The 12,792-nt window shown below is 39.2% G+C and overlaps 1 protein-coding gene across 7 annotated transcripts in view; it reads right to left on the bottom strand.

The window, feature by feature from the left end:
* Nucleotides 1-12,792, bottom strand: part of MECOM (MDS1 and EVI1 complex locus) — a 551,952-nt gene that overhangs the window by 272,549 nt on the left and 266,611 nt on the right. For all 7 annotated transcript variants that reach the window (XM_037046581.1, XM_037046587.1, XM_037046583.1 and 4 more), the window contains exon 2: nucleotides 9,649-9,986. In XM_037046581.1, the coding sequence (XP_036902476.1) occupies nucleotides 9,649-9,986 (338 nt within the window). The remainder of the gene's footprint in view (nucleotides 1-9,648; nucleotides 9,987-12,792) is intronic.

Raw genomic sequence — 12,792 nt, 5'->3', positions numbered from 1 at the left:
AATGGCTGGATCCTTGTTTATTAGCCACATCCAGATGCTAGCAGTACTCAGTACCCACACTCGGTACCCATACTCGGTAGTACTACAAGGGAAGAAGGCAGCAGAGTGCATGAGAGGGCAGAGTCTTTGACAGCGACACCTGCTGGGTGTGTGTAAGGTATTGAAGGAGTAAGAGAGTGAATAACAGAGGTACATAGGGGCAAAGAATTTAAGCTTGGCAGAATATTTTAAGGGAAATCTCTCTTTGATGCTTCTAAAAAGGATTTATTTTATATTTTTTGAAGGGGTAAAGAGGTTACTGGACTTTCTTTTAAATGTTTTTATGATGACTGCCAAGCCTCTATATAGGCTCAATAGAGAAAGCATCAGGAACCATCCAAAATGCTTAGATCCAAAATCCAAAATTTAGATTCCTAAAGAATTAAAAAAGTAAGGTGGCAAAAGTATTTGCCCATGCATGTGCCTGTACATTGTGTGTATTCACCTTTATTCAAGGTGGTGTGGGTTGTGGAGACATTGTTTCTGTATCTGATGACATTCTACAACTGACTTCCTAGGATTAGATTAAGTAGTACAAACAAATTATTTTTTGTGTCTTTGGTAGCATTTGGCTGATAGAATAAAAGTCTGATCTGAAAGCTGACCAGATAAATGCTTAGTAATTCAAAGGGTTTGGGTCTGTAGCAGGTAACAAACAAGACCAACAATCATAGAATAAACTTGAAGTTGTTCTTGAACCTGCTAGTCTTGTTCCTAGCCATAGTGCCCCTCTGAGAAAACATCTCCAAGATATTCTCCTTTAGTCACAGGAGTTCATATGGACTCAGCTCTCGGGTGTGCTCCTAAACGAGGCAAGCTCTTTCCACGCAATGTCATTTACCTTCTATCAGTACAAGCAAAAGTCCTTTATCACAGAAGCACTGTCAAATTTCTTGTGCAGTAGTAAAATCTTGTTATATCAAATACTGACTTGAAAAGAATGATAAACTGACAAGTAGCTATGGCATCTACTTGTTACACGCACACACACAAAAAAAACTCTCTACATCTTACTCTTTGTCATAATGACAGCTGACCACTTCTTGCTCTTGTGATTTTTTTTGGCTTGAGAATCCTGCTAATTATCATGGAGAAAATGTTCATAAAAAGCATGCTATCTGTACCTATCTTCAGCTTCCGCTACTTCACAAAAGGCCAAAATATGTACCACAGCCAAAATGAGGATAGCATTTATTTACTGAATTTTCGTCTAACTGAAATACTAATTTATTTTTTAAAATTCTTAGGCAGCTCTGACTGGGGTAGCTCAATGGGTTGAGCATTGGCCTAAGAACTGAAAGGTCACCAGTTCAATTCCCAGTCAGGGCACATGCTGGGGTCGTGCACCAGGTCCCCAGTTGAGGGCGTGCGAGAAGCAACTGATCTCCTTTCCTTCCCTTCTCTCTATAAATAAATAAATAAAATCTTTAAAAAACACCATAATTAAAAAATCTTAAGCAGATTTTTGTATAGCAAAGTATGTATGAGGAGAAGTATTTTATCAAAATTACCATTGTATATGATTCCATCAATGTAAATAAACTTTGAGAAGCCAAAGATTTTTTTAAGTATGTTTTTTTAAAGATTTTATTTATTTATCTTTAGAGGGGAAGGGAAGGAGAGAAGGAGAGAAATATCAATGTATGATTGCCTCTTGGGAGTCCCCTGCTAGGAACTGGCCTGCAACCCAGGCATGTGCCCTGACTGGGAATCGAACTGCGATCATGTGGTTCTCAGGCCCATGCTCAATCCACTGAGCTACGCCAAAGATGTTGTACTAATGAAAATTTGTATTTATTGCCCAAATGAAATAGTGTACAAGTCCCCGCAGTGTCCCCACTTCTCCATACTACTTCCCTGTCATTGTTGGAACAAATTCTCTCCTCAGTACAGAACAAACTGGGGGCAGAGAAGCTGCACCAGCTCTTTTACTCTTCTAAGATAGATTTGAATCACTGCTTCCTAACTTATACTCAAGGGAAAAGCTTAGCGAATACAGCATCCATCCTCATGCTGTGGTCCCCACTAGGTATTCTAGAGTGTGAAGCATTACAAAGAGTCTCTGTCCCTGGACTGACCAAATCTAGAACCAATTGTGAAATTTATTTACAAAGGATTTTCCCACCCTGGTCTGGTGGCTCAGCGGGTTGGAGCATCATCATCCAGTACACCAAGAGGCTGCCAGTTGGATTCTCTGTCAGAGCACATATGTGGGTTGTAGGTTGGGGTGCATCTGGGAAGCAACTGATCAATGTCTTTCTTTCCCTCTGTTCCTCCCTCCCTCCTTCCCTCCCTCACTCCCTTCCTCCTTCCTTCCCTCCCTTCCTCTTTTCCTTACTCTCTAAAAGCAATAAATGTATTTACACAGTGGAATTCTACGCAGCTGTAAAAAAAGGAACTCATGCCCTTTGCAACAGTATGGATGGACCTGGAGAACGTATGCTAAGAGAAATAAGCCAGTAGAAAAAGACAAATATCATATTATCTTACTTATATGTGGAATCTGATCAAATAAACCGATGAACAAAATAAAACCAGAGGCAAAGATACATGAAACAGACTGCTAGATCTCAGAGGAGAGGGGGATGGGGGACTGGGAGATATTAGCAAAGAACATGTATGCATATATGGAAAGCTCGAGGACTCAGACAAGAATGTGATGAAGGCCAGGTTGGGGTGGGGGGCTTGGTAAAGGAGACAAAGGGAAGCCAGGAAATGGATGACATCAACAACAGTGTCAATAATTTAAAAATTAAATTAAAATAAATAAATATATATCTCCTCTGGTGAGTATTAAACAATAACAATCAAAAGGATCCTTCCTGAACACTTCATTATTTTGAATCCATGAGTTTTGCTATTGATTTAGTGCCTAAAGAGGGAAGCAACAGTCCTGTAAGCACAGTATAGCAACAAACAGCTAACAAAAGAATTTTGGTCCACTTTGTGGGATACGCTAACAACTTAGATGAGAGTTCCTAACTGTAAGAAAATCACCCCATATTGTTTTGAAAAATGAGTGACTTACACGTTTATTCTAGTTGATCACCAAGGCAGGCATGGTAAAGCAAAAGGCTCCTGACACTTGGGGAATTTTCACAGATTTTCAATCCAGACTTTCCCACACCAAGACAACACATCTGAAGTACCGGAAGTTGTCAGAACGAAACCAGGAAGAGTTGACGTGCCGAATGCTCCATCAACACCTTCCACGGAAGAAGGTGTCGGATGAGCAAGCTCCCTGGTATCGACAGAGCCTAGGTGGGTGGGGTCAGGGGACTTCTGACCTCTTCTCAGAAAAGAGGGGTCTCTCTGGAGTCCTGGTCAAAACTGGAGATAGTTTATAGTGCTTCAGGAGAACAAACTTCTATTCTCTTTCAACAACCAGGGATTTTGTTTCTGTAATGTATGCTGGCAGCACAAGTTGAATAAAACAGATTGTATCCTGTTTCCTTGATCTCCTTATATTCTAAGAGAGTCTATAACCTCTCCCTGGGCCCCGATGACAGTCGTGTTCAGGGTCATATTAAGTAAACCTTACTTCTTCCCTTGACATTTTCTCAGTTCTAAATTCCTCACAGAGTAAAATCGAATTTCCAAACTGCATTTACCATTTTAATAACATTGCAAAAAATGTCATACTTTATAATCTAAGGTTTTATGGTAACACACCTTTACTACTAGATTACATTCCTCTTTCTTAACTACCCATTAGATACCCTTTTGGATACTAAGAAGTCTTCCCTTCTACTGGAATCAATTCATTTCAAAATTATTAAAACAAAGGTCCTCAGTTCTCAGTTATCTACCTCTAAGGATATGCAACTTGTGGAGGGTACTTGCTTTCTTATTAATGAATACATGTTGGGGCATTGTTTTCCCTTGGAAAAAAAAACAGGTAAAATTCGCTTTGGCCCAAGGAGACCTACAGAGAAGTAGGGGAGAAATACCAACATTCAAAGATATCTGGTATGTATCTCTGAAATCCCAAATTACCCATTTTTCTTTATTACCAAACATAGATTATTTGATTGTCAGCCTCCTGACTCTGAACTCAGTTGTTAGATTTCTTGAATGCGTGATGTTGTCTTGTTGTTTTAATGGATATCCCTGTTTCGGCTAATGTAGAGATGGCAGGTTTCAATGGGTAAGGCATCACTACAGTACTCAAAACCAAACTTACAAATGGGAGAACTATTTATTTTAAGATGATATAGGGAGTCACACACTCATCGCAATATAACATTTCAGGATTACACTGCAGGAGCATAACACATTGTCAAAGCACTGCATCAAAATTATTTGATGAATTTCTGACTCCAGCAAAAATCTCTTTCCACTATTCTTTCCCTTCTATTTAACAGAACATAAGAAAAATTTACTGTCCACTCATGTCATTATTTTTCAGTGTCTGAATACATGTGTGCTTAAGGGGAGGAAAAGAAAAGCTAACTTTGTGCCTGGTATTTTAACTGATCAAAAGAATCTGGAGCATCAAGGTGGGATGAATAAAAAGAGAGTTTGGCACCTAACGGATCCATCATCGGTGGACTTCCATCTGTCTTCAGAGTTTTATACTGACCAACGATAATAAAGATGGGCCAGAGATGTGCTCATAAAGATGGGCCAGAGATGTGTTAATATTATTAAGTTAATAATATTAACTTAAGGGTAATATTCCAAAGAAACAAGATTTTGCACTGTTTTTCCAGTGACCTATCTCAGACTATTAAAAAATATGTCACCCAAATTACCCTTTGGCTTACAAAGAAATTTATCAATCTCTCCCAAATCCTTGTTTTAACTGTTAATTAGGAAACAATCAGTGCTTCCTTTTCAAATAAACCCAGAGTCACACAATTAGACCATCCTGGAGATAACTGAATTTCTGGGAAACAAGAAACAGAAGAAAGAACAATAATATTTATAAAATCAATAAATAAAATGTAACTGGCCTTTGCCCTAATGACCTGGTGCTCAATCTGTATTTTAATCCAGCTTTTGTTGCTGTTCACCTGTACTGAGCTTTTCTACCAGAAGGCTGTTCAGTAGGTTTTTAACATAGATGTCACACTGCACCCTCACAATATCCCTGCCCAGATAGGTACAATTAGTATCACTGTATTAAATAAAAGTAGACCGACAGGCAGCACATTATGTAACTTTCTCAAAATCACTCAGCCAGCAGGCAGAGCCCGGAGAAGCTGCTCCGCTCTGCTCTACCATGTGGTTCCCATGTTATCACATCGTGGTCATCTTTGCAGGAAACATACCAGAAACCCTCATCTGGAACCAGCAGAAATGTTTTATTAACATTCACTTAGTCATAACTCTAAAGTTCCAAGCCTAAAAGGAAGCATTCTATCACTAATTATTGAGCGCTCCCCAGTCTTTAAAGATCTGCTTAGAAAGGAATCATGTGCGTTACAAGGTGGAAATGATTGCCAATATTATTTTTAAAGCTTCTCCTTTTTAAATCCATACTGGTTTGGGAGAAATTGTGCATGCAGTTTTTAAAATATCTATGCCTTCATTTCTCTGACCATTCATTTTGGTCTATGAACCAAGGTTTCAAAAATATCCTATTTCTCTAAAATATAAACTTAAGTGACTTTCAAAAAGTACCTTTGGGGGAAGTATATTTAACTTTTTAAAAAAATTTTAAACAGGGTTTAGAAAGGTGGCCCCTAACTACAATGTTATCTTTGAGCTTTCTCTTCTAAAAACTTTCTTTAAAGCATACCTCTTTCCTTAATTTTAATTCTAGAACAACTAATGATGTGACAATTAGTGTCCTGTTTGTCAAAAAGATGCAGGAACTAATAGATTTTGAGTAGTTTCCTGGAACCACACACTAGGAACAGAGTTAAGGCTTGGTTCTCCGTGTCTAAAGTTGGGATTCTAGCTTTTTCCGTAGACCTACCTCAGCCCCCATTCCTTGCCTCCCATATCCTTTCATTTATTCTCTCACTCATTCTTTTAGTGAGCAATTATTTGTTAAATGTCTGTGTCATGGACTAAGTGTTTCAGTCCTCTCCAAATGTATACGTTGAAGCCCTAGCCCCAAATGTGACCATATTTAAAGAAAGGGCCATTAGGAGGGAATTAAGGTTAAAGGAGGTGATATTCATGGGGTCCTGATCTAGGAGACACCAGAGAGAAGTAGCTCCCCCCCTCTCCCTCTGTGTATGTGCACACATGCACCTAGGAATAACCATGTGAAGACATGGTCCTTAGAGATAGGCACCCCATCTCTAAGCCAGAAAGAGAGTCTTCAGCAGAAACCAAATCAGCTGGCACCTTGATCTTGGATGTCTTAACCTCCAGAACTGTGAGAAAATAAACTTCTGCTGTTTAAGCCACCCAGGCTGTGGTATTTTGTTATACCACCCTGAGCTGACTAGTCCAGTCGGGTCATTTCAGGTAACATAGTCAGCATTAGACAGCACCACAGGCGCCGCGGAGAGAATACAATCACACTTGGAGAATAAAGCTATGCAAGCTCTCAAGGAAATGTCACCCTACTGGGGAAGCCTGGCAAATGATTCGGGTGCTGCACAATGCTTGGAGTTCTTTAGTATGTGGATTTACCTGGTGCTGTGGTAGGACAACGTTTAAGCAGTACTAAATTGGGACAAAAGCTCAGGGATGGCGTCATAGAAGAAGAGAACTTGAACAAGTAGAACTTTGCTAAGGATGGGAAAGAAAAGGAGTTTTCCAGGTAGGATGACCAAGGTGCACAAAAGGAATGAAGGCTTGATGGGGTATGGGAACTATAAATTGGACGTGGTTGCCGTGGGAAAGAGTAGAGTCAGAGAGGACCCATATTTTGGCTTGAGCAACTGGATAGATGGTAATGCAATTTATTACCCAGGAAATGTAGAGGAGGGGACTTCGTGGGAAGAAAAAGGCAAGGATAGTGCTGGAGTAGGGAGCCCCAGGGTTTGTTCGGTCACCATAGGCGGGGTTGCTGTAGGTGAAACATTTAGTACAGAATCTGACACAGAGTAGGTACTCAATAATTGCTTGCTGAATCTGGATTTCCTCTGTTCATGTTTATTTTCCTTCACCTAAGACCTTTACTTTTAAAATTGAAGGAGTATCAAAGGAGAGGTTAATCACAATTATCTATCTAATCCAACAGGAGGGAAATCAGTTACAGTGAAAGGCAAATAGGACACAAGAAGAATGAAACATGAGCATTCAGGAGTAGAGTGAGATGCCTTTGTAAAAATGCCCTTGGTCATCATGATTGGATTTTGTATTAACTAGGGGTAAAAATAAACCCTACAGTCAAGAAGTCAACTGCTCCTCCCTGGATAACAAGTTTGCCGAAAAGCTCTTTCTCTGGTTTTGTCCGTTATGCATCTAGAGCAGGAAATCCACCTTCTCCAAAGGTAAGGCGACCATTAAAATGGTGAATAAAACTACTGGATTGACAATCAACAAATTCAATCAATTGAACTCCTGAGGGAGAGAGAGAGAATGGGTGACCTTTAGCCAAAGAGTCATGGACTATTTTTAGAGGTGTCTTAAATTCCAAGCAATACAAAACATTACTCAGTTTTGATGTAATGAAAAGAATCATTCTACATTTCTCAAGGTAAATATTTGCCCATATATATATACTGAAGACATCTCACTCCAAGGAGAAAAAATATAGTTATTTTTAAATCTCCTCTAAATGCAGAATTTCCCCCAACTTCATCCCCCATTCCATAGGTATCTGTTTAAAGAGGCACAACCCTGCATTTACCAACCCTGTAATTGCAAAATAATTTTCTTATCAAGCTTCATTTTACTCCCAGCCTCCGGACAATCCCGAGCAGTGCTGCACTGGTGTTTAACTCTGGGGATTTTGTAATAAAAGTTTAATGAGTTACTTATTATTAGAATGTTCATAGACATTATTTCAAGGAGAACAATCATGACGTAAAGTCCTACGCATTTGGTTGAAAATGTATTCAACTCACATTTCAGTTAATGCTACAGTGAGTTTTTAAAAACCTCTTATCAATATGTGTATCTAAAGGCATTGCAGATACACTACAGCTTTGCCAGAGCTGTGGCTGCGAACAGAACTAAGAAAGAACTTCTGACTCGTCCTCGCATCACATCCAGATTCCAACTTTTGGCACTTGGGAACCTGAACAGGAATTGTTGGGGCGGCATTTTGAATAGGTGTCACAAAAGGGACGCATATAAAGCAAAGGAAAAAATGTCTGAAATTAAGTCCTGGCACTGCATATTGATTTCCATTTCAAAAGCTGACCTGGTATTCTATTAATGATCACAAATAGTAAAAGAACACAACAAATAAATCTAGTTTATCTAGTATCTGTCTAACTGAAATACTATGAAAGCAAAGGTTAATCACATCTCCGAAAAACACTTCCTTGCCAACACAGAAATGCCTACAAGTTTTCAGATATTCAGATTTTCCAGAAATTATGATGCTGTTCATTGACTACAAAAGTTTTTAAGTTATAAAAATAAACAAGAAGCACACATAACGACTGCATCTGTACAAAACTATAAACTCAGAACTGAGTAATATAGCTACCTGTCTTTATGGAAATGTAACTCACTTAAGCTTTTGTAATCAGGCCATAACTCCTCATTCTTAGATACTGTCAGAAGGGTTCTGTGAAAAGTATGACTGAAACTAGGGACTGATTTCCACGTTGTTTTTTGTTGTCATTTTATGCGTGAATTATTCATTAAATTAATTTAATATAAAGAATCATCACAGAATTCAGTACAGTGTTCACATTCTGGAAGCATTTACAATCAAAGCAGGGTTATCAGGAGAGGCAAAATATATTAGCAGAACACAGAACAAAATGAACGTATAAAACCAAATTAGCCACAAAATGGAGGAAACAAATGTTTCCTCCAATCTTCCAATCTTCCCCCAAAGGAAATGCAATAAATATACCATGTACCTATGCTTGGTTGCTTATGCCACATACTGTATGGATGACCATACATAATGTTCCCAAACATTAACTAGAAAAACTACTGTGCTTTGCCACATATAATGCGATGCACTCCCATGCTCTTTGGCCCAAACTTTCAGGAAAAAAACCTTTTGTTTTAATTAATTAATTAATTAATATCTAGAAACAAAACCAATGATCATATTCTAGGCTATTATTTTGCATATTGATATCATTATTGCATTCTGGCGTTACATTTTAATGCATAAGCATAAATAAAAGAATTTAAAACATTTATGTAGATACAGAATTAGTACTACCCATGTATATAATGTGCACCCTGATTTTCCCCTCAAAAATTTGGGCAAAAAAACTGCGCACCATACAGGGCAAAATACAGTTTGCTCCCTTTGGGATATTTCCAAGTAGGTACTGTTCTTTGACCAGTTGTTATTAAGCTCCTTTCTATGACGCCATTTATATATACCTTTAAGCAACACTTCATTTCTCTCGAGAAGTGACATTGTAAGAAAGGTTCACCTTTAAAGATCTGTTTGAAGGTATCTGCAACACACGGAACTTGCTTTGGACATGGCCATTTGAAAACTAACCTCTCTTTTTTACACAACTGAGTACGTGCGAATGTGTTCACTCGAAACAATAGTCTTACCTCCCATCCATAACTGGGGTCTTTCAGGTTTGACCGCTGCTCTCCCACATAAGGCCCGAACTTTTCCCCTGCTTCAATCTTCCTTTTGGTCCATATTCCCAGTCCTGCTCCAGGCATATTTGACTCTCGAAGTTCAAACTCGGCAGGAATGGGGATGTCATCTGGGATGTAGATGGGGGCTTTGTAAAGAGAGCTCTCCTTGGGGGTAAATGCTTCGCTGGATGTGGCCGGAGAGCAGGGCTCTTGAATATTGAGGGAGGGTGTGCTGGCTACTCCATCTGCATCTGGCATTTCTTCCAAAGGAATTTCAGGGTAGCTGCCATATACACACTCATTACCTGTGAATAAATAATAACTTCGTGAATTCCTGCTAATGTGGAAGAAAAAAATCCCACAGCTCTCTAAAACAAAGCAGAGAAATTATTGTCCAAATACATGTGCATTAGAATCTTCGTTATTCACAGAGAGGGGAAGGGGAGTGCCTCTCTGGTTTATCTACAGTGAGTTCATAAATCAAATGAGCCAATCTTCAATTGTCAATAATACTCTCATGAGCTACTTCCATCCATTATCCATTTGAGAAACAATCAACAAGTTGATTATTGGTCTGAATGAAGCAGAGATAAGAAATAAAAGTGTGTGTACTTACAACCCCACAAACCATCCCAGACTTGGAGCATATAGCATTTTACAGCGTGTTAGAAACTTTGTATAGTTCAGTGATATCTTGGACTAAATCGGAAGAGAGTCATCAAAGATTCCAAAGGTTGCCATGTGCAACCAGACTTAAATCTGTGTGGCAGAATTATTTATTGGAATATTAACTTATGTCTGTTATTTCTCTGTTTTTCCTTTCCCATCTCAAACACATCACCAGGCCCTTGGAATTCTCTTGCCTCGGTAACTTACACAGAGAAGAGAATTAAAGTTACTTGAAGCTAGTGACTCCTCTGGGCATTCATAAAAGCAAAAATCATTAAGGAAATTAGGTGAGCTTTCCAGAGGGTACAGGGAGAAGCGGGTGTCTGGAGGTGCACCAGAAAGAGGGGGTATTTCCTCCAGATTGAGAAAGAGAAGAGATCAGAGGGCCTCTGAACGGCGCAGTCCCCTGGGGGAGATGGCAAGACCCCGGAGGGTACAGAACGGTAAGTAAGGAGGAGCCCTGGCACTCAGCGCCGGGACATTAAGAACCCCCGCAAAACAGCACAGCCCCACACCTGAAGTGAATGAGCAGAGCACGTCAGACCTTAAGATCTTTATGCAACTTCTTGGGGGTTTGAAGGGAACCATAAAGAATAATGGCTAGGCTTGAATTTCCCACCAGTTCACCAGTTGAAGGGGATTTCTGCTATCTTAAAGCAAATAAACATATGTTTCTTGTCCACGAGGATTATGGACTGAGAATTATATATGACTTTTTTGATTTATAGGCCTTCAAAGGGAGAACTAAGAAACATGGGTTAAAATTACAAGACAGATTTCAATCAGAGCCATCCAAAGGTAAAATGAGATGCCTTAAGTTACCATACAGCCTAAATGACCATGAGTTACCAATGTGGAAGAATCTGAGTTTCAGGTTGGTGACTAGAGATGACTTTTAAGATCCTACCAAACTTGAAGGTCTATGAATTATTAAAATCTCCCAAGACAGTTTAGTGCACTGGAGTCTAGAAAACCTGAGTTCTAGCCCCAATTCCTTCTCTGATACATTATGGAGCTTAATTAACTGTAACACTCAACAACAATTGTCCACCAAGTACTGACTCCCCTTACAGTTTTCTAAAATGCAATGTGACACTACATGCAAAAGTATCTTCCTAACAAAGAGCTTCATTCTGGATTCAAACAATGAGATAATTCCATTTAAACCAAGCATAGAACTGAACTCCTATGAGACACTCACTGCCAAAACACAAGCTCATTATCCTTCAGGTTCAGTATATCCAAAATCTCGCCCATTACCATCTGCCCTCCAATCAAGTCTCCTGCCCATTTCCATGAACAATACTATTTTCACTAATTATCCATGTTCAATATTCTAAAATAACATGGACATTTTCTCTCCTTCATCCTCTAATCTATTCAGTCATTAAATGCTGCCCACTCTTCTGACAAGATTTTTACTTTCATCCCATTCTTTCAGTCCACATTCTCATTCCCAAATTTTTAAGAGTTTTTGTCCATTTATTTTAAGAGAGAGAAAGTGAGGGAGAGAGATGCTCTGTCCCACCCATTCATGCATTCACTGGTTGATTCTTATGTGCCGGGGCCAAGGATCAAACCTGCAACCCTGGGGTATGAGGACGACGCTCTAACCTACTGAGCTACCTGGCCAGGGCCATTCCTGAATTTCTAACAGTCCTCTAAATGAGTCTCCAGACCTTCAGACTCTTTCCAGTATCCCTCAACGCTGAGCCTGTGGGCACACATAATTTCCTGTGATACAGTCTCCAATAATTCCCAGTGTCCAAAGATAAAATTCAAAGTTCTTGGTCTCGGAATAAAACCTCTCATTTCAAAACCATTCTCCCTTTGTCTGTGATTCCAAACACTCTTCAGTAGGAGGCCCCAGGAGAGAAAAAGCCTAACCCTATATTGTAAGCTCAGTCAGTGAAAACTTTCTCTGTGGTTCCAACTGCCTCATTACCCATCTCTGATCCACTGCCGATCCAACTTCTAGTCATCCTCCCAGCTCAAGTCCTGACTTCTCTCCTTACCATCCCACTTAAAACAAGTGTCCCCTTTCCTTGAATTGTTACCTAATTTCTCCCCTTGGTCTAATGATCAAATTGCCGTGCATTGCTATTTAGAGTTTAATATGAATGATTCTTCTATTCTCAGCTACAAAGCAAGACTTGAAGGGAAGACTCAGAACTCACACTTCTCCAGGACTCAGAATTCTCCAAATGATCTACATAAAAGTACTTAATAAATATTTGTTAAATAGACAATTAACCTAACAAATAGTTTTACTGAACTATTCAACCAAATCAATATCTTTCTATCAAACATAGGAAATTATTTTGATCCTGAAAAGTATAACACAACACATTACAAACTCTTCTCCAAACACAACTTCAAAAGAAACAATTCTAATAATGCCCCAAAGAAATATTATCAGAGAAATATACCTCAGGGTCCAAA

The sequence above is a fragment of the Sturnira hondurensis genome, unplaced genomic scaffold, assembly GCF_014824575.4.
Source record: "Sturnira hondurensis isolate 20B ecotype Veracruz unplaced genomic scaffold, ASM1482457v3 Scaffold0005279, whole genome shotgun sequence".
In the NCBI taxonomy this organism is placed as follows: Eukaryota; Metazoa; Chordata; class Mammalia; order Chiroptera; family Phyllostomidae; genus Sturnira; species Sturnira hondurensis.
This window is presented reverse-complemented; position numbering and strand designations above follow the sequence as displayed.